The sequence below is a fragment of the Candidozyma auris genome, chromosome 7 (assembly GCF_003013715.1).
Source record: "Candidozyma auris chromosome 7, complete sequence".
Classification (NCBI taxonomy): Eukaryota; Fungi; Ascomycota; class Pichiomycetes; order Serinales; family Metschnikowiaceae; genus Candidozyma; species Candidozyma auris.
In genome coordinates this window covers 125,098-146,313 of record NC_072818.1, presented here as the reverse complement: position 1 = coordinate 146,313, position 21,216 = coordinate 125,098, and the positions used below count along the sequence as shown (strand labels likewise).

The window sequence follows — 21,216 nt, the reverse complement described above, 5'->3', positions numbered from 1 at the left end:
CATGTCGAAAACCTCAGTTATCATTTCCCATTTGAGCAAGCACGATTTCGTCAAGGAGCTGGGAGAAGCGCTTCCGCTCAGCGACAAGGTCAAGTTGGCGGTTCTAACACACAAGGGCGATCAATTTGACGACTTGTTGCCCTTGATCACCCACTGGCTGAGTCTTCCTTTTCTCAATCGAATTGTCATCATCTTAGCCACCGAAGACGCTGCGGCGTTTGTTCACGCTTTCTTGCAACAGGCCATCTCGGGCCAGAATCCCTCCCTTCAATTGCCCTCCACAGCCAAGATTCTGCTTCAGGAGAACCTTTTGCTGACGCTGAAACTGTCAGACAACTTGCACGAGGCCAAAGATCTCGACGTCACCAAATCTTTGGAAAGGTTCCGCTCGGTACACGCTAAGGGCGACTATCAGGAGCCCGAGCCCCAGAAGCTGCCAGAGCTTGGCGCAGCTAAATCCTACGATGCCATAGACTTGCAAAAATTGGGCATTGACTCAGCGCAGGGGGTCGCTCCGCCCACGCCTCCCTTGGAGCGGTCGAGACTGGTCACGAGAACGCTCTTCAAGCCGTCGTTGAAAGTCAACACCTCGGGCACTGCTCCCAACGACGCTCCCGTGTCGCCTACAATTACTCTTGACGAGAGTTAAGCCAGCATGAGGCATTTTATCATTGGTCAGCCTTCATCGGCACCCCTGGGCTTGTCACGTGAAAACCCACCCTCGGACATGTTGCTCGTCGAGCTTGCACCTATTCAAATAACCTTCAACTTCTTTCCACCAAACTACAAAAAAATGGCTGTGAAAGGACTCGGCGAGATTGACCAGCAATACGACGGCTCTGGCTTGCGCATTGGTATTCTTCATGCCAGATGGAACTCCAAAATCATCGACAACCTTGTGAAAGGTGCCATTGAAAGACTCAAGTCATTGGGCGTCAAGGAAGACAACATCGTCGTGGAGAGCGTGCCCGGCTCATTTGAGTTGCCTTATGGTACCAAGCTTTTCGTTGAAAAGCAAAAGAAGTTGGGCAAGCCTTTGGACGCCGTGATCCCCATTGGCGTGTTGATCAAGGGCTCCACCATGCACTTCGAATACATCTGCGACTCTGTGACGCACCAATTGATGAAACTCAACTTTGAGTTGGATCTTCCAGTGATTTTTGGCGTGTTGACGTGTCTCTCTGAAGACCAAGCTGAGGCCAGAGCCGGTCTTATCGAGGGCAAGATGCACAACCACGGGGAAGACTGGGGCGCTGCAGCCGTTGAGATGTCTTTAAAGTTCAGAGTTTAGAGAACAGACAGGCAATTCCCGAAATGAGTCCATAGTTTATACAAATTGCAACAGAGCATTCAAAGTTGAGTGTAGTTTCTGTTAGACGAAAGTTGATGACACAGCGCACTTTTCGATTGTAGTCGGGGGCCACAAACCATCTGCGATCTTAGTCATCCAATGATATCTTTTATTGTCTCCAAAAATGGGGCCTATAAATCGTCGCTTGTTAGTCAGTGGGCCTTACTTTTTTTTTAGTGGCATCCAATCATTCTCTTACTATTTCAGTGAAACACGTATGTTTGATTGGCTGATTGAGATTGGTTGGATAGGCACAAGTATAATAGTAAGATGCCTTCGAAGCACTTCTTTGGAACCTCAGTTTTCCTTCCATGTTTTTCAGTGGCATTTCATTGACAAATTCCTCTGTGTATGCCCATTGCACTAGCACTATGGGATGTTCTTGAAAAGCTTAATACTTGTCAAATTATGGCACCACTTGTCGAGGTGCAATTGAAAATAACAGAATTAGAATTCATTTATTGGAACTTCCAACGTGGTTCGATTTTGACTGGCCTCTCCCGCATCAACAGATCCACAAGCGCTGAAACCGGGACCAAGAGAAAATCACTCTGCCCAATTCTTCAGCTTCGATCGTAAGACAATACCGTCTTGTAATAACCTTCCCACTCCTAAATCCATCAGTACGTAAATGAAGAACGCAGAACCACTAAGCACCTTGCTAGCTTTTCGCAGCCATTCCAGAGAACCACTGTAGTCATCCAAATGACACAACAGCGAGTGATGCAAAATCAAAATTGATTGAGCCAACATTAATTGCATTTTATTACACTCGCATTCCAAATTGACTCCTAATCGGAGCCGTTATAAATCGTTTTTCTCAAGGCCGGTGTTTCACCTTCCACTGCATTCTGCAACCTGGAATTCGGAGGTGTTTGGACCACTTTTCGCAGCCATTCTTTGGCTAGCTTCGCTGTCAATTCCACACACACGAGTATCTCAACAAAATAAGAGATAGCTGCATATCAATCTGGCAACCAAAAAGAATACAATTGTTCACTTTCTTCTTCTACCAGCCTCCATGGTCCCCAAGAACATATACCTTTGTATATTTTTCCACTCGCCTGAAGGTCACGTGACCCCTTCACCACTACGAGCGAATTTCGTCCATCGACGAACTTTCTTCACCACCATGAGTTGTATGTACAAGCCCACTGCAAGCGTCACTTTGTTTCCTTACTAACTCCAGTCCGTCTTCTTGACTTGGCCAAGTTCCTCACGGCGTTGGTGCCGGAAATCGAGCTCCCGGACGAAAACGTCAGTCTCGATGAAAAAGTCGTCTACACTATCGGTTCAGGCATCATTTTTGTGTTGACGCAATTGCCCGTATACTCGTTGGTGAAGGACGCCTCTCAGCAGATGGCGGATCCATTTTCGACCTTGAGACCGCTCTTTGCCATGGAGCAGGGCACCTTGTTGGAGTTGGGGCTCTTACCCATTGTCGCTTCTGGGTTCATTTGGCAGTTGGCTGCAGGCACCAGGAAGCTCAAGGTGAACTTCAACTACTCCTTGGATAGAGAGTTGTTTCAGACGGCGCAGAAGGTGACGGCCATTGTCTTTTCTGCTGTCTTCTCGCTTTTGTTGCTCTTCCTGGGCTACTACGATAAAGTGATCAAGGGCTACAACCCTGAAGAGCCCACTTCTTCGCCCTACGGTGCTTATGTGTTGATATTCTTGCAGACGGTGGGCACCTCGTTCTTCCTTACCTTGATGGCCGAGGTCCTTGATAAAGGCTACGGCTTTGGCTCTGGTGTCTTGTGCTTTATTGCCTTGCACAGTGCTGCGGGGCTTGTAAGAGATTTGGCAGGCTTCGAGATGGTCTCTGCTGCTCCCGGCGAAGAGCCACAGACGTATGGTGTGCTCTCGACGTTGTTCAAGACCCTCATCACGTTGGATTTCACCGCCATCAAAGACTCGCTCATTGGATTGTTTTTCCGTCCAAACTTCCCTACACTTGGCTCCATTCTTGTCGTTTTGGTCGCCGGTCTTGCCACCATCTACTTGCAGAACTTCCGTATGGAGATCCCCATCAGATCCAGCAGGGCTAGAGGCTCGGCCAATGTGTATCCACTCCGTTTGTTCTACACTGGAGCTTTGCCTGTTTTGTTTGCATACTCGGTGCTTGCCTCGGCTCAGATTGCCTTGTACTTTGCCTCGGTGTTTGTGGCTCCTTTCAACCCTCTCGTGAGCTCCATCCTTGGCACCTACGCTGAATCCGGCAAGGTTGTGGATGGCATTGCCTTCTACTTGACTGCACCTTCCTCTTTGGCTGAGTCTGCCTTTTCTCCAATCAGAGCAGTTGTGTTCTCTGCTTTGGTTGTGGTGTTGTCCATCACCTTTGCCAGAACCTGGGCCTTCACCTCTGGGTCTGCTCCAAAAGACATTGCCAAACAGTTCAAGGATCAGAGTATTGTCATTGCCGGTAAGAGAGACGCTTCTGTTGCAAAGGAGTTAAACAAGGTGGTGACCAGCGCGGCTACCACGGGCGCCGCTCTTTTGAGTGCTTTGGCACTTTCTGGCGAGTTGCTCGGCTCTTCGGGTAAAACTGTGTCCGTTGTTGTGGGCATCTGCTCTGCTTTTGCCGTTTTGGAAGACTTTATGATGGAGTGGCAGCAGGGCGGCGGCAGCAACTCCCAGCTCGTCAATGCCCTTGCATCGTACCAATAAACGAGCTCCTTCGTGGTTTTTTCACGTCATACACGCTGTAAGTAGATAGTCTAATGTAATACGAACTTTCGGCAGAATCAGGCTTAGACAGACCTTGCGGGCACTTGTGGCTTTGAAATGGAGGGAACTTAGGTGATAAATCCGGCGAAGCCTCGCCCACCTAAGGACTGGGTGGAAGCTTAGATACTATCCCCGGTGTTATATTGCCTAATCAAGAGTTTTAATGATGCAAGTGGATGACTTTTGTGGTAGCAAGCGAAAATGGGGTAATGAAGTATAGAAGCTACTCGTGGAGACGCAAAGTGTAATGAACCAAGAAACAAACGAAAGTCAGACAATAACACGACTAAAATCTCGCATTATCTAGCGATCAGATGTGTGCAACAATAATATCTACGGTTCGTGAGCCCCGAGCATGTCAACTTTGTTCTCTCGAGTTCCTTAACCATTGTTCATATGCATTCACACGTATGCATCAACACATTAGTTTTGAGGCTTATGCTCGTCCTACTACTCCCCACTCAAGTGGGATTTTTTGCAACATTACCCTAAATGGCAATAGTACTTTAGGCGCCATGTTCATTCTCTAGCTCACAGAGCTCACAGAGCTATCTTCTCCAGCTATTTAAGCGGGTGTGATTCCAGTAATGCTATGAGTAACCATGATCTTTCTCTCGCTTCTTCTATGGGCATTTACAGTCTCGGCCCAGTATGTTAAGATCACCCCGCCAACAAAAGACGACTTCTACACCACCCCTGAAAACATCACCTCCTACGAAAATGGCGACATCATAGCGTCTAGACCGGCTCCAGCTATGATCAGATCCGTTTACTTCCCTGTCAACGTGAAAAATGCGTGGCAGCTCAAGTTGCGTTCTGAGGACTCTCATGGTAATCCTCAAGCCATTGTGACCACGATTTTGGAGCCATATGATGCCGACCCAAAGAAACTCTTGTCGTACCAGCCTGCTCAGGATTCTTCTTCGAACGATTGCAGCCCTTCGTACTCTATTCTTTTCAATGCTCCAATGAACACCGTTATTCTCCAGGCAGAAATGCTTCTTATGCAAAGCGCTCTTGCCAAGGGATGGTTTTTGAACGTGCCTGACTATGAGGGCTTTCAAGGTGCTTTCACTGCCGGCAGGCAATCTGGGCAAGCGACGCTCGATTCTATTAGGGCAGCGTTGCAATCAGAAGATATCTCAGGCGTAAGCCCCGAGGCAAAAGTCACAATGTGGGGATATTCAGGTGGAACCATCGCCTCCGGATGGGCTGCTGCCTTGCAGCCTCAGTACGCTCCAGAACTCAAGGAGCAATTGCTTGGAGCTGCTTTGGGTGGATGGGTTACCAACATCACTCACTGCCGAGGCTACTGATGGTACGCTTTTCGGAGGCCTTATTCCCAACGCCGTCAACGGTTTGCTTTATGAATATCCCCACCTTGGTGATCTTGTGGAGACTCAACTTCGAGAAACCAAGAGGGAGGATTTTCTTTCTGCCGGTAAAAAGTGTCTCGCTACGTCGCTATTGGAGTACGCAACGGTGAAATTCTTCAGTGGCAAGGATCCCTGGGCCACCGAAGGCTGGGGGTTCTTTGACCTCCCAGAAATCCAGGAGATTATCAAGAACAACACTGCTGCTCTTGAAGAAGATGGCCCTATTCCTGAGATTCCTCTTTTTGTCTTCCACGGCACAGAAGACGAGATCGTGCCCTTTTCAGGTGCCCAGCGTGGCTACGAGAACTACTGTGACTGGGGCATCAAAAGCTTGGAGTTTGCAGTTTCCAATACCACCGGCCACATTCTCGAAGTCGTTGAAGGTAGTGGTGCTGCTTTGGTCTGGCTCGAGAAGATGTTCAACGGTGAAAAGCCCGTTGAAGGTTGCAAAAGAACCGTACGCAGCAGCAACATTCTCTACCCAGGAGCAGATATTGAGTATCGCCAGCTTGTGGCAACTCTTCGCAGTTCTTTTGCGGGAGGTGAGATTGGTGAAACCACCAGGAATATTACAGAGTCCACTTTCCTCAGCCAGATGATGACCAAAATGTTCAGCGGGCTTATCAACAAAATCGGGCCCCTTCCTGTCAAGAGAGACGGGTCAATTGACAGAAGCGTGTTCACTGGAATGAATGACGTGGTTGACTTGTGGCAGCGGGAAAACACGGGACCCGATATGTTGAAGGGTTTCATTTAGAGAAATTACCCTTTCAGTACTGGAAAGTGGCAGGTAGACGTATTTATTCACCTCCTGTTCCTTACTATTTAATTTAGATCAAATATAAATTGTCTTTAAGGTTTTTTAACTTGTTGCACTAGCTGAATGTTCAAACATAGAGAAGATAGTCTAGACAACATCGAGTACTCCAAACACTGTCATGGTTATCTTACAAATTACGTATTGAGCGTCTTTGAGAGCTTTGTTCAAATTACACATTCTACTATCTACTATTCAAAGGCTTTGAAAACAACGACATAAGACAAACTGCTCTTTCTTCCATTTTTGTACTGCTCTGAAGATAACGGCTATTAGCATAACCAGACTAGATACTCAAATATAGCGGTTTTTCAGCAGCGTCACCCGGGCACAAGATCAACAAACAAGCGCAACCCAACGTCAGCTCTATAAATGTACGTCCCAGCGACTTCTACAACCTCAACCTCCCCATAATTTATCTAACTTTTCATCTCACCTTGAACCCTTCATGTACCGTTCCCAGGATCAAGCGCTCTGCACAGAATCCACGAATTTCCAACATCAAGCAGATACCTTCTTTTCCTCGACCAGACCTCATCATGAGAGTAGTCATTCAAAAGGTTAAAAGAGCGTCTGTCAGCGTCGACAATGCCGTCATCTCCGCCATCAACCGCGGCCTCATGTTGCTTGTGGGGATCTCGACGAAAGACACCTCTGAGGATGTCGACAGACTCGTGAAGAAAATCGCCAACCTTCGAGTATTTGAGGACGCTTCAGGCGGGCCAGAAGGATGCTGGAACGGGAAACCCTGGAGCCTGAGCTTGGCCCAGGACAAACAGCTTTCTGTGCTTTCAGTGTCTCAATTCACCCTCTACGGAACAATCAAGAAAGGCACCAAACCAGATTTCCACAAGGCAGCGAAAGGCCCAGCAGCCATAGAGCTCTACAACGAGTTTTTACTGAAATTGAGGAAGGAGCTAGGAGACGACGAGAGAGTCAAGGATGGGCAGTTTGGCGCCATGATGGACGTGGATATAGTCAACGAAGGCCCAGTGACCATCATATGGGACACCAACGACGGAACAATATAGAGAAGGTCTAGAAAAGCCTTTATTATACACTAGATTAGACAACGCTGGGAGTACACTCGAACGGGTGGCCGTAGGCGCCCGACTGGTACGATAGTATGATGCTCTGCACCACGGCGTAGAGACCAGGGCCCATGATGTAGATACCCATGACGATCAAGACGATGTTTATGAAAACTCGATTTTCGTGAGCCAGTCTGCCTCCTTGAAGAGCTTCCAGAAGCCAGTTTTCGGGTATTGGTGCTTTCTTAGTCTGAAGAAGGCAACACCCCAGAAGACAAAGCCGAACCAGCAGTCGAATAAAGAGGACATGAGCGACAATAGATCGGAGAAGAAGGGAATCACCTCGGCAATGACAAACGCAATCACCCAAATGAACGCATTGAGCCCGATCCACACCAGCCACCCGAGCACAGTATGGTCTTCTCTGTTTTGTTGCCCTCCCGGAAAATCATAAGAAATATCCACTGGGATGTCACGTTCGAGTACAACGAGCCCAAAAACAAAATAGTGGGCAAAGCGAACGAGTAGGCGATCTTCTTATAGTTGCCCACGAGTGATCCGAACGCTGGAGCAGTCATATACTTGTTGCCCACGTAAACATACACCACCGAGCCAGCAAGAGCAAACGTGATCAACTCACAGAGCGTCACCACCCACAAGGCTTTCTTGAACTCCTTGGGCTTCTTCATCTGGCTGATGAACGATGGGTACGTGATCTGGCCCACAAATGTGTAGACGATGTTCAACATGGCCGACATTCCCTGGACAAATGTAGTTCCTTTGGCCGGCCACAAGTTCCACTCGACAGGGGTGCCGTCATAGCCAGCAGGATGCGATTGGACGCCCGCAAACGCCATGGAGAGCACCACAGCAACGAACATCGTGCCCGCAGAGACATAGGCTACAGCAGACATGGACAGAAAGGTTCTGGGAAGCGAAAACAAGAAACAAATGAACCCGCTGAGCACAGCGAAAGCTATCTGGCACACGTAGATCTTGCCGCCGTCGAAATTGTCGGTGATAGTGCTGAAGTACTTTGCACCCACCAAAACGTGGAGAGCCAGAATCAAGGTGTTGTTGCAAATGAACATCACGGCCGTGGCGTACCACACGAACCTGGAGTTCCAGAAAATGTGCTGTCCCACGTCACACACAGAGGTGATTCCCGGGTACGTGATACAGTAGTCGGTGATAATGCAACCCGTATAGAGACATGTTAATGATATGCCCACGGTGAGTATCAAGCCAGGAATGAGGCCCAATACCGAGTAGGACCACGGGAAGGACATGATGGCGAGGCAGATGTACTCCAGAAACAAGAGGCCAGCGGTTTTCTGCCACGAGCAGTTCTGGTAGTTGATCACGGGCGAGACTTCCTCGGAAATCTTGTCCCATTCCTCTTCCTTTTTATCCAAAGACATTCTAACGGTCGATGTAAGATATGTTGATGCTGGAAATGTGGATCTATGGTATGGATTTGCAAAAGGTTATTGCCAACCACTAAATGTGGTATACCTTCAGACTGGTATCCTTGAGAACTAGAGAAACAAGTCTTGGTTGTCAAACCTTACTTCTTTAAAACTGAATGGGGCCACCTTGCACTTCAACGGTAAGTGCAACGGTGGAATGGTAACTTTTGCAACGTTTGAAAGTACGGGGAAATCTCTGGGTTGCAATCTCTATTGCTATTCACTCGAATCTAGAGGTGCAAAAAGGTTGCAAAACGTTTCAATCAAAGAGTGTTGCAGCCAGGAGCGGCGATAAATAGAGCATGCCCAAAAGCAACGGGCGAAAGGGCCCATTTATAGACAATGCTGAAAAGCAGGCACAAAATACTGGATATGGAGCAGGCGGCTTGAGTGTATGCATGGTCCCAGCAAATGCAGAGAAGAAATGGCGAAACAAAATGTGAGTGGTGAGAGCGAAGTGAGAGAGGTGAGAGAGAAGCGAGAGAGCATTGAGAGAGCATTGAGAGAGGCGAGAAAGAACTCTGCCAATGGAAAAAAATTACAAAATTATGGATATTTGATCTTTCATCCTTCGACAACGGCATCGGCATCGACATCGACGGGAACTTTCTTTTTCAGACTTGCCTTTTTATTACTTTTGTTGCCCGGGGGCATTTTTCGCCTCTGTTGCTCACTGTGGCGGTAGCGAATGCCGCATATGACGAACACCAAGCCTGGAATCGAGATTGTCGCCGGCCCTGACACGAGCCACGACACGAAGTTACAGCCAAGTCCACTCAGCAGCACTCAATTTTCATTGTTTAGTGGATTTTTGTTAAATTCGAAAACAGACGGTGCAAAATTCGGCTTGTGGGTGGGTTCGTGGGGAACGCGACAATGTCGTGGCTGCCTCAGCAACGGTCGAGTCAACTCGATGAGTTTTGATGAAATTGCAATGAAAAGAGTACCATTATTATCGTCTCGCGTTTCTGATTACAATGGTGTAATTTTCATTAAACCTCGACGTCTGTGTGGAAAGCTAAACGTGGCAGATTAAGTAGCAGATCTACTGACCCCAGCCACGACATTTTTGCAACCGTAACTAGGCTCAAGTGGCCGAGTACCACCGAATCCCAGAAATATAGTGGCATTCATATGCAGCAGCTTACTTGCAGTCCCTCGTTCCCCCTCACCGTGTGCTTCCATTTTCCCTTCCCTAAAAAAGCGTAGTGGAACGTTGAGATTGCCGCTTGACAAAGAGGAGATGAGCTTCGGCACCATTTTCGGAGACACTACGGAGTCACAAAACGGCTTCGATGCCACTTATTTCATTGCTTTTATTATTGTCGTTTTCTTGGTGTTGTGGTTTTACATGCGAAAATCGCTTCTACTGGCAGATCCCTTCAATGGACTACCTTAGTCACTTCCTTCTCTCGAAGATCTTCACTTGCTTCTAGATCTTAATGCTCGGTGCCTGAGATCTTTTCAAATTGTCTGCTTTTTGCACGCTGGCAAAGGGGCTCGTATTCTCGAGGCATTGGCCCACATGACGTCATGGCACATGTCAATAGCACAATGTAAATTACTGTGGCTGCAAGCGATCGTCTGCGATTGGTCTTGATCTGTGGAGCTTATCGTTAATAGTAGAAAGGCTGATGTTGGGATTTTTTACACTGATAACGCAGTGGCTGGGAATTGCATTGTTGTCAGTGTTGGGTTCCCCTCCTCGGTGCAGAATCTTTAGAAGCATGGGGCTGGTGAATCTGGGGCTCTCGAATCTGCTGCATGGGTCTTTTCTGGGTATATATGGGTGGTTGGCTTAGAGTAGTTTGAGACTCGCATTTATTTGCTACTGGTAGTGAAAAGACTCATCTAATATAGAAGCATCTATTCTTATTAATCAAGCTTCCGTGTGCCTATTGTTCTTTTTTTTTCTCGTGTTAGGGAGGTATTCTTCGTATTCGGTTATCGTTGCTATCAGAATGGCTGCGAAATGTAGGGTCGTAGACCCCTATCGCATTTCCGAGAGTCAACCCTCAAGGTGATTAATGAACAAATAGTTAAGCAAATCAAATTCAATTAAATGACTCATTCTTAGATAAAGATAAACGCATTCGTGTCTAGTGGCTCACGGGTCTTTCCCGTGATTCCGAGTCAAAAGAAGACTGCCGCACTTAGCGACACATCAAACTTGGCACCACCATACAATGCATCTATTATCAGAACGTCATTCGTTCTGTGCTTAATGTCCACGCTTTTCATATATCCATCTGCAAATCTCGGTTTGACTTCTTGGACTCCAAGATCCTGTTCGTCTCACGTGACCGCCAAGGTTGAGCAATCCCCCCAGATTCCACCCATGTAGGATCCACCTCCTAACCTCCTACTCTTCTTTTCCTAAAAATCACAAAGAAATCTCTCCTTCTCTGATGTTCATCCCATGGGAACCCCAAGAACATCGTCTTGTTAAACGTGCGGGTGCAGAAGGGGTAGTGGGCATCGTGATCTCCCTCTGCCTCCTAGTTGGCATCGTTGCCTTCGCTTTCATATCCCAGAAATCCGTCAGGAAACTTTTCCAGCCTAAAGCCGCTCAGCAGACAAGCTCTCAGCAACAGAATCCTTCCCAACAGCGTGTGGCCTCCTACCAGCCTCGCCCAGTGACTCAGGTGACCGATACTCTAGACGGCTTGCAACCAGTGGCTACTCCTCCACCGAAGTATGAGCCGCCGCCTCCACCCTACCAGGCGCATCTCAGAGAACCAAGAAACGATTTAAGCGGCGGGACCGTGTGATGCCAAAAGGGAGAAGGTTACAATTGAAGGTTTGAGTTGACAGGAATGAGCTTGATCTGCGGGTACTTCGGCAAACATATCGACCAGGTCAAATGGCTCTGATATCTACAAGATCAACTGGACCATTGGCAGCAAAAACATGAGGATTTTGCCTCTGAACTAGACATGATACTACCTTTGTCAGCTAATTTGGCTATGGTTAGCAGACAAACTCCCCTGTTCTGGTTCGTTGTTTTTTTCTAAAAGTGAGGACAACTAACGCACGACATTACCATGATGTTACTTCGGAAAGGCAACAAATGGTTGGCACCTTACTTGACGTCATTGCACGATACAGCTGTACTGCTTCATTGGGTCATTTCGTTTTTGTAGCACCATTCAAGTTTCCATTCAGACAGCCGGCAAGTCATTCAATTCTTCAAGAACCAGCTTCACTCATTTGTGATCTATCAGGTGAGAAGCAGCTTCAGTTACTCGTGCTGTGTCAGTTGAGACCAGCACGGCATTTCTTAACGACTAATGATAACCACATTATTATGATACATAGATATTTTCGCAGCCACTGGACTGGCGTTGGATTTCATACATCTATTTGACAAACACCCATAACGATACTGGGACGTCCGCAATTTTAACATAGGATAATGTCTAATGCATGAACCCCAGAGCGCTTTCGTTTTTTCCTCTCAGGTCTTGTCTCTTGACTTTTTGGTAGAAGATCACGTGCGCCTCTCTCGATGCCCATCGCCAAACTTCAACAGTAGTTTCATCTTCACCAACAAAAATGACACCTAAACCCACAAGATACCACCCCAACATCATCATCACAGGAACACCTGGTTGTGGTAAAACCAGCCTATCCAGAAACCTCTTGCAAACGCTTCCGAAATCCGACTACAAGCACTACAATATCAGCGAGCTCGCTAAAGAGAGAGATTGTATTGAAAGTTATGACAAAGAGCGTGATACTGGCGTTGTAGACGAAGACAAGCTACTAGATGGATTGGAAAACGACTTGAGAGATGGTGGTGCTATTGTGGACTGGCACTGCTGTGATATCTTCCCCAAAAGATTGATCGACCTCGTAGTAGTTCTCAGAACAGAAACGGCACTTTTGTATGACCGATTGAAGGAGAGAAAGTACAGCGATAAAAAAATCGAAGAAAACATGGATTGTGAGATCATGGAGGTGATTTTGAACGACGCCAACCAGGCCTACAACGAAGAGATTGTGATCACGTTGAACTCCAACAATGACGACGACATGAAGGAGAACCAGGCGAGAATCGAGGCGTGGATTGAAATGTGGAGAAAAGACCACGAAGAGGGAGTCACGAATGAGATCAGCGAGTACTACAACGACAGTGAGCAGGAGCAGCTGTCTGAGGATGGTGAAGATGGAAGTGAAGGTGAGGATGATGATTCTAGTGAAGAGGAAGGGGAAGAGGAAGAGGAGGAAGAAGAAGAGGAAGAAGAAGAGGAAGAAGAGGAGGAAGACGAGGAAGAACCAGCGAAAAAGAAAAAGAAGGTATAGTGGAATTTTGGGTTTACAGAAGGATCAGATAAGGCCATGGATCCAAAATCTAAAGATTTTATCTTAACTCTTCATGAAAATGTGGCTTACACGGCTGAATGTGGCATAGGTCCGTTATATTGAATAGACATATCAGAGACTCGGAGTCTTGAGACTTAGTAAACCTTAAACTCTCTGGAGCCTCCGTAACCATCTATAGCGTTCCTTGACGAATTTATTAATGTCCCACTAGGACCTCTATTATACATACATGCCATAAACGACGGCACAAACCTCGGGGAGCGAGAGACCCCATTCATTTAAAAAAGTGTTCTAAGGAGCTTGCTGAGCACCAACAACGCGGCAATGGCGAAGAGGGCAATCGCAACGTAGTACCCTCTCGTGGCAAAGAAGTACGACCACTTCTTCTTGATGCGGGTCAAGTTGTGGTGCTCCAACTCGATCACGCACTTGGCGTTCTGCTGGAAGATGTACTTGGACTCCTCGATGATGTCGAGCTTCTGTTCTTCGGTTAAGGCGTTTCTGGTAGCCAACTCGTAGTCTCTCTTGTAGAGGAGTCTGAAGGTGTTTTCGTCGTCCACGTCGAACCTGAAGAAGTTTGTTCCGAGCTTCACAATGTCGTCATGATTCAAGCCGTCCTTCTGCGGGAACAAGCCGGTTGCTCTCGAGATTGACAGCCTCATCACACGCCCACCGGCGAAAAGTGCCAAGTACATAACGTGCAAGTAGGCAAACAAAAGGTATGGCTTTTCCAGCGTCACCTTGGTGATGTGCTCGACAAACTCGATCTGAGCAGGCATGATAGGGTTCATGAATTTCTCCTTTCTGTCGTTGTAGTAGAACAACAAGTCCTGCTGGGCAGGCTCACTGCGGGCGATCACAGGCTTCCACACTTTTTGCAACAACTCGCTCCACTCGTCATTCTTCGCCAACTGCGCATGGAGTTGTCTCTCCACCATGGCAAATACATGGTAGAAACTCTGCAACCCTTGTCTGTAGATCTTGTAGTCTCTCAAAGCCAAGGCGAATTTTAAGGTAACGAGTTTGTCGATTTTGTTGTGGAGCGTTCTGGTCTCCATGTTGATTCTGTTGGCAAGCGCCCCCACATCCGTCTTGTGGGGGATGATCTCTTCCTCGGTCAAAGACATGTTGGTGTTGTTGTTTATTTGTTGAAGGTTGAAGTACGTATTTTTTTTGGGGGCCTTGGTCGCCTTATATAGGGTCGCCGATATGTCCGAGGGAACGCGCTCGGGCATATCGGTGGGCAGGGCTGATACAGCCGCACGTGCCACAGGGACCAGAAAAAAAAAAGCACCGTTGCACCACTATGGAGATACCGGGAGAGTCTTTTTAGACTGCTTCCTGCTTGAACCACGCCCTTGGAAAGCATTTGAAGTGGTGTGAAAAAAAAATGGTCCTGCATCCAACCACCTGGGTCCATCACCGATGTCCGCAAAAGTGTTTTTGGCCCCGTCCTGCAGATAGGTAAAGGGCCCACCCACGCTCCCTACTTTGGTTTGCAGCCATTTACCTCCCTTGTCCTAGTACGTCGGGTGTGAAGGACAGCTGGTTGAACTTTTGGGAAGAAGCCCGTGTAGTGAAGGGCTCTGGATTAAAAAAGCTGTACACCAGCTGAAGGGAAAAAAAAAGTTGGGTAGATTCTGGCTGAGCTTATCTGAGACATCAATTCCTTGGTCTGCGTTACACAAAAATGAATGAGCAGAAAGAAAATAGCGGTCAGGTTGAGGTCCTGAAGTCTGTTTTATGGTACTTTCTTTGTTAGGAGAGTCAACCAAGTAAGGCAAGCTCACTTTAATTGTGAGATTCTGTTTCTCATATCGAGAGCTACCCTTTCACTCGCCACACTTCTGAGTAAATTCATACGTGTGCAATTCCTCTGGTTCGAGTAAAGTGAATAATGCATTCATGTAATGTTTTTAAAATGGCTAAGACAATTCTATGAAGGGCGTCTGACAGTCAATGAAGTATAGTGTTGGAGGAATGCAGAAATAAGGACTCTCAAATAAAGTACGCATGATGCTCTTCTCACGAAGTCTATACCAAGCTAGGCATTGGCGCATGGCTTCCTAACTTTTAGAGGCCCAACTCCTGAGTTTCTCATTTTTGGGATCTTGAGATTTGGCCAATTTTATTTGGCATGTGTGTTGAGATGGGTATATCTCTATGATTGCATATATGATTGTTGAAGATTGTGTTTGAGTCTGTCCTTGGATGAAATCATGGTTAACAGACCTCAAACGTTTTCTCTTAGATGAAGAAATAACTTTTCTGTCATCTTTATAGCGCTACTGTTATTAAAAGCGACAGTCTAGATTGGTTTCTGATCTCTAGTGAACCCTTGGCGACGGTTTTGGCCTTTGTGAACCGTTTAAAATAGCCTATCGCCTCCACTAGTTCTAAATTATTTTGGTACAATGGGCACGTATCAGGGCAAGAATTCTGAGTGTTTGCGAAGTTGAGATGATAAGACGGTGACGTTCGTAGAATTGAGGCCATCAATCAAAGACTTTCCTTTCTTGTCCATCATGAATCTGTGCGACATATCTGTCATGGATTTCCTCCAGAACTGGCATGAATTGCATAAGTGAAACGAATGCCTGTGCTTGCCAAGCACTTTTATGAACACTCTTGTCTCTAATCAAGTCATCCTGTCTTTTTCATCCCGTAATCATCGAAGAATACTCGTCCCTAGGGATCTACGTTGCAAATAAAAAAAAAAGCCTCTTTCAAATCTCTCAAATTCATGGAAGGGCTTTATCCTTTGAATGCAACGAAGTGACTCATAGGAAACACAATCACTGAAGATCTTAGTCTAATTTGTTGCCTGTTCATTTCTGAATGCATCAAAATACTTTTGAGCTTTATCCTCATCATTGATGAACTTCACCATGTGAGTAGCAATGTCGTCGCCATAAGTGTCCTTAACGTTCTTGAAGGCTATAATCAGTCATCAAAGAATATCCCTTTGTGATTGAAATTTAAAATTTAAACGGAACAAAAAGGCAGTCATTTCATGAGGATATCCCACTGCTTTTACAAAGCATATCTGCGTCTGTCCTTAGCTTCGTATCCCGAGATAAAGAAAAAGCCTTAACAGCGAGCTTTCACGCAATGAAGTATGTGTATTTCATTCACCGTTATTCATATGCTCACCGAAATTGGAACAGCCACTTATGTAGTTCCAAGACACACGAGCAGGAAAGTTAGAGAATAAGTTTCCGTGCCCTTAAATTAGATCTTTCTTCAGACTACTAGATCATTACTGCATACCGCGCTGTACTGATGTACTCCAACTCTGAATAAGTGGGCTCGCCCGTGACTCTGGATCACGTGCTACTATCAACACTAATACTCCCACCGTGGAAACTTAGTTCAACCAGTAACTCTTCCCCACAAAATGACCACTGTGGGCCAATTGAAACACGACTTGGACGTCCTTCTCTCTGAATGTCGTCGCAAGCACTCTGACATCCGCTCGGCCGTCGAAGCTGCCCTAGAACAAGCCAAGCAGGTGTCTCCCCGGACTGCCCTCAACGAGAACGAAAATCTCCAACACAAAGTCTGCATCCCCTTTATGATGGCTGTTGGTGCAGGCCCAAAGCTTATGGTTCATGCGCTCTCAGTTTTGCCGAGACTCATTGCGTCAAAGTCCCTCCCAGAGATATTTGCAACTGACCTTCTTCAGTCATTCTACAAAAACGATGTGAACTCTGCGCCACTTGAGTGCCAGCTTAAAATCCTCCAGACGGTGCCTGGGCTCATGCAGAATTACAGCATTCACGGCCAGAGCTTCTTGTTGCTTGTGGCGGTGTTGTGTCTGCTTATGAACTCTGGCAGTTCTGCTGTTTCCAATACGGCCTCTGCGGCCATGCAACAAGTGTTCTCTTCGCTTTATGAAAAACTTCGGGATCACCAGCAGGGAGACGAGTTGAGCACAGTGGAGCTTGCCGATGCAGGCTCTGAGAAGCCTCAGACTTATCAATTGGATGCTTTGGAAGTCGAGTGCTATAGGGTGTTTACAGACCTTAGTGCGTTGATATCGGATGACGAGGTTGGCTACTTTGATCCAGATATCCAGATTCGCCATGTGGCAGTTTTAGAGATTATTGAGAACGTGCTTCTGCAGAATAAGTCAACGTTCGATGCCCATCCTGAACTTATTGCAGTGTGCCGCTTGAAAACGTTTCCTGCGTTGCTCAGACTAGTCAATTCGCCTACCCATAGCTTTCCTGATGTAGTCAGGGCGCTTCGAATCATTCACTTGCTCATGGCGACTCAATCTCACCACTTGGGCATGGAAACGGAAATTGTGCTTTCATCCACAAACCATCTTTTGCTAGATATTGACGATGAGTCTTCGCGATCTCTGTCGGTGACAAATATATCCGGAGATGGTCTGTCAACAGCAACACCGTTCTGGGTGAAGATCCTTGTCTTGGAAATGTATAAGGCGCTATTTGGGAATTTTGACGTGTTGCGCCGTCTATACGAAACCCACGACAAGCATGAGACGAAAAAGAACGTGATAAAAGAGGTCTTGGTGGTGCTCAACCATTACTTGGAGTCTAACATGCCACTTCTTTTTTCGGAAACCCACGAACAGGTGCCCTCGGCTGATAGAGCACCACTACAACGTCTCTCGAAACAAAATGCGACGCTCAAGGTATCCATTCTTGATCACTTGGATAAAACAGATCCTCCAGCGTCTGTGCCACCACTTTACCCAGCCCACTTAGCATACAAAGTACTTATCAGCATCTCCGATGGAGTTTCGGAGTTTGTCTCCAATCTTTCTGCGAATTCAAGCTCTAGCAACATCGAAGCCGACGTTGACTTTATCACTACGTTCAATGAGACCATATTTCCAGAGGTATTCAAGCTTTTCAAGAAGTTCCTTCACTGCCCTACCGACAGTGAGTACTTCCACGGTGTTGTGAGAGCTCTTCAACGGTATACTCACTCTGTGGGGCTCTTAGGGATCTCTCAGTTACGGGAAGATCTACTTTTGCTTATTTCTGAACATGTGTTGAGGGACCCGAACCCAATGAAGACACAGAAACAAGCCAATTCTAATCTACTTGCATTGGGTGAAACAATAGTGGACACAATCAGCTCGACAATTCAACAGTCGTCTCCACAAAATGCACAGAGTGCTCAATTCGAAGAGAGTACTCCCGCTTCTAGTGCCCCAGAGGACAGTGCAGTGCAACTAGGCTCAAGAGTGTTTACTTCCAGACAAATAATGTGTTTTAGAGCCTTGACGAACTTGGCGATTTCCTTAGGTCTCACATTGCAAGACTCCTGGAACATTTTGTGGATCACATTTCAGTGGGTGGACTACTTTCTCAATGGTGCTGACGACTACAGTGGTTACGCCAACAACAAGGACCTTCGAAAGGTGCCTGAGCCACAAATTGGCAGTCAAGATGCATTGATCATCAAGAATGCTAAAGCGAAACTTTTAGACAGTTTCAGTGCCTACCAGTCGAGCTCTTTTGAGGAATTGGTCAATGTGCTTACTCTTTTGCACAATAACAAAGGGAGAGGTACCACTTTGCAGCCTTGTCCATTCAATAAGAGCTTCTTTATCACTCAGCTAGTACTGATTCTGACTGCACATCCATCGCTCTTGCTCGATAACAAAGCCGTTTGGGATCACGTTATTGCCTATCTCACCGATATGGCAACAGATCGAAGCATTCAATACCACACGAGGACTTTCTACGTCTCTTCCATGAACGACATTGTGGTGAGTGTCACCAAAGAAGGTTTTAGCAAGAAAGACAACACAGATGATCTCGCGGAGATGTCGTTGAATGCATTCATTACTTTCATCAAAAAGCTCTTCGTGCTTCCAAAGCCCGAAGAGTTGCTTGTGTCTAATTGCGAGACTGAAATGCACTTAACCGTGCTCACTACACTCAGAAGTCTTATTGACGAGTACGACAATCGCTACAAAAATTGCTGGGGGCTTGTCTTTTCTATATTGCGTTCCGTATTCCAAAGAACCAACGCAGTTCAAGACAAGAAGCTCGACGAGAAGACACGACTATTGATTTCCACATCCTTCGACACGTTGAAGCTCATACTTGATGAGTTCTTGATTTCTCTTCCAGAGGAACACTTGAAGACACTCATCGACACCCTTGTGAACTTCTGCTCACAGGAACATGACCTTAACCTTTCGTTTTCTGCCGTGTCCTACTTTTGGTCAATAAGTGACTCTATACGATCTCATATGGACATGGTCACATCAAGTGCTGATGAATCGACACTTAAGGAGGCTGGCAATCTACAGGAGCTTGAAAACGTATTGGCTAAATGTGATAAAAATACCATAGCTTTCAACCAGGGTCTCAACATTTACCTTCTTGCAAGGTTGTCCGAACTATCGTCTGATTCCAGAGCACAAGTGAGAGAAGGTGCTATTCAAACACTCTTTCAAATCTTAGATACTCATGGTAAATATTTGCCTTCTTGGCAAATGGTGTATGATGTTGTGTTGCCTGGAGTTGTTGACGTTAGTCGATGGGCCGAAACAACTACTGCGAACCACAAGGACGTCATCGGCACTTTCAATCCTATATTGTCCGGTCTTGTGGCTGTTGTGAACAAGTACATGCTTGACTTTGATGACTTTGGCCCAATAAAATTTAAGTTTTGGGCCAGGATTTTGGACTACTTCAACAATCTTCTTGCCTTGAACTGGAAAGATCTCAACTTAAAGATCTTCCAATCGTTTCAAGACCTTCTCATGCCTCTCCCAAAGTTGCAAAGAATTCCAGATGAAATTGTGACTTCAGTATTCCAGTTTTGGGTGAGTGTTCCAATCGAGTATGACTTTGTCAATCCAGACTATCAGGATTCGCTCGCAATCTTTAACAAATCTTTTCTTTCCTTGTACCCTATTTCAGAGTCCAGACTCTCACTTGAAGATGTTGGAAAGATCTTAAGTCTTTTGAACCAATGTGCAAGGTATCCCGTGTTGAAGCCGAACCTGAATGATTCTGAGCGGCTCACGGATATACAAAAAGCGGTGATGGAGAATCTTCAGTTGCTCTGCAGCCAAGAACGCCTGGATGAATTTAACTCTGTAGTCATCCAGCACCTCTGCATCATCTTGTGCTATCCTTATCAGACAAGAACACGGATCGAGCGAAAGCTCAAAAGCAACTTCGAGGGTAAATTGAAGATTCCCTCATTTACTGCAATCAGTGAAGCAGCACTTGAGTTGATGACAAAGAAGATCTACGGATTGAGCAATTTGACCGTGCTTTTGCCGGAGCAGGGTCTCGAAAAGGTTGTGTCTTCTTTGATCGAGGCTGTAAGTTACAAAGCTCAAGGACGCCAAGGTAATGAGAAGCCACAGTGGGTGAAGTGCAACGAGCTCATCGCATACTTGGCACAAAGGTTGATGAATGAGAACTTGAATGAGATCAAAGGTAGAAATGAGGTGTGGTACTTGATGATCGACGCTTTAACAGTGTGCTTCGAAGAGGCGAAGCCCGAAGAAGAATACGACACCCTTAAGCAATTTGACACTCTCAGCAAAACTGTCTTGCCTGTGTTGTTACATGGTAGCACAAAGCAAGATGCCGCCTTGCAGCACACCATCAGCCAAATTCACAGACAGTCCTATCTCTACGAGTTCAACAATGTGGAAAAGGAGCTTTGTGAGGGATCACTCGAACGCACCATATCAGCATTGACGAATTTCGACTTTGATGAAAGTTTTGGAACCACGGTGGCCCTAGTGCCATTTAGAAACAGAGATATCAGGCTTCGCTGCTTGAGGGATCTTTTCACGATTGCACTGGGCAATGACCGAAGCCTGGGTGTTGCCTACAAGTTTGCATTGGCCCGAGCAGCGTTTACAATTCGTAGAGTGATTGCTGAACAGCGTCTCTTACGAAGAAGACCCATGGCCAAGATTCTAGAAGAGGAATTGGAGGTTGTTTTAGATGGATTGAGCAAGATGCAAGAGACGAAAAGCGATAAGCTTCAGGTGATCAACAAGCTTCTTTCGAAGATGATTCCTTTTGCGCAGAATGTCGACGGAACAGCCAAGAAGCTCGAGAAGATTTTGTTGAGAGCCAGCGTGTGATGCGCAGATGCTTAC

At 46.4% G+C, this 21,216-nt stretch overlaps 10 protein-coding genes across 10 annotated transcripts; 8 read left to right on the top strand and 2 right to left on the bottom strand. All coding sequences in view use genetic code 12, as the record gives it.

The window, feature by feature from the left end:
- Nucleotide 1: 1 nt before the first annotated feature.
- CJI96_0005188 (uncharacterized protein) lies at nt 2–649 on the top strand (the record flags this gene model as incomplete). The annotated part of the gene is made up of 1 exon (XM_029036191.1): nt 2–649. One exon carries the CDS (start codon nt 2–4, stop codon nt 647–649), a length of 648 nt encoding a protein of 215 aa, XP_028889082.1.
- Nucleotides 650–793: 144 nt separating this feature from the next.
- RIB4 (lumazine synthase RIB4) lies at nt 794–1,291 on the top strand (the record flags this gene model as incomplete). The annotated part of the gene is made up of 1 exon (XM_029036190.1): nt 794–1,291. One exon carries the CDS (start codon nt 794–796, stop codon nt 1,289–1,291), a length of 498 nt encoding a protein of 165 aa, XP_028889081.1.
- Nucleotides 1,292–2,483: 1,192 nt separating this feature from the next.
- Nucleotides 2,484–4,018, top strand: SSH1 (Ssh1p; the record flags this gene model as incomplete). Its single annotated transcript, XM_029036189.2, has 2 exons — nt 2,484–2,490; nt 2,541–4,018. 2 exons carry the CDS (start codon nt 2,484–2,486, stop codon nt 4,016–4,018), a joined length of 1,485 nt encoding a protein of 494 aa, XP_028889080.1.
- A 662-nt stretch (nt 4,019–4,680) lies between these two features.
- Nucleotides 4,681–6,211, top strand: CJI96_0005185 (uncharacterized protein; the record flags this gene model as incomplete). Its single annotated transcript, XM_054702301.1, has 2 exons — nt 4,681–5,353; nt 5,412–6,211. The coding sequence occupies 2 exons, from the start codon at nt 4,681–4,683 to the stop codon at nt 6,209–6,211; spliced, it is 1,473 nt and encodes a 490-aa protein (XP_054558276.1).
- A 599-nt stretch (nt 6,212–6,810) lies between these two features.
- CJI96_0005184 (D-tyrosyl-tRNA(Tyr) deacylase) lies at nt 6,811–7,302 on the top strand (the record flags this gene model as incomplete). Its single annotated transcript, XM_029036187.2, has 1 exon — nt 6,811–7,302. One exon carries the CDS (start codon nt 6,811–6,813, stop codon nt 7,300–7,302), a length of 492 nt encoding a protein of 163 aa, XP_028889078.2.
- Nucleotides 7,303–7,664: 362 nt separating this feature from the next.
- CJI96_0005183 (uncharacterized protein) lies at nt 7,665–8,723 on the bottom strand (the record flags this gene model as incomplete). The annotated part of the gene is made up of 1 exon (XM_029036186.2): nt 7,665–8,723. One exon carries the CDS (start codon nt 8,721–8,723, stop codon nt 7,665–7,667), a length of 1,059 nt encoding a protein of 352 aa, XP_028889077.2.
- A 2,456-nt stretch (nt 8,724–11,179) lies between these two features.
- Nucleotides 11,180–11,542, top strand: CJI96_0005182 (uncharacterized protein; the record flags this gene model as incomplete). Its single annotated transcript, XM_029036185.2, has 1 exon — nt 11,180–11,542. The coding sequence occupies one exon, from the start codon at nt 11,180–11,182 to the stop codon at nt 11,540–11,542; it is 363 nt and encodes a 120-aa protein (XP_028889076.1).
- A 784-nt stretch (nt 11,543–12,326) lies between these two features.
- HBR1 (nucleoside-triphosphatase) lies at nt 12,327–13,076 on the top strand (the record flags this gene model as incomplete). The annotated part of the gene is made up of 1 exon (XM_029036184.2): nt 12,327–13,076. The coding sequence occupies one exon, from the start codon at nt 12,327–12,329 to the stop codon at nt 13,074–13,076; it is 750 nt and encodes a 249-aa protein (XP_028889075.2).
- Nucleotides 13,077–13,375: 299 nt separating this feature from the next.
- HMX1 (Hmx1p) lies at nt 13,376–14,224 on the bottom strand (the record flags this gene model as incomplete). The annotated part of the gene is made up of 1 exon (XM_029036183.2): nt 13,376–14,224. One exon carries the CDS (start codon nt 14,222–14,224, stop codon nt 13,376–13,378), a length of 849 nt encoding a protein of 282 aa, XP_028889074.2.
- A 2,270-nt stretch (nt 14,225–16,494) lies between these two features.
- MON2 (Mon2p) lies at nt 16,495–21,201 on the top strand (the record flags this gene model as incomplete). Its single annotated transcript, XM_029036182.2, has 1 exon — nt 16,495–21,201. One exon carries the CDS (start codon nt 16,495–16,497, stop codon nt 21,199–21,201), a length of 4,707 nt encoding a protein of 1,568 aa, XP_028889073.2.
- Between the last annotated feature and the right edge of the window lie 15 nt (nt 21,202–21,216).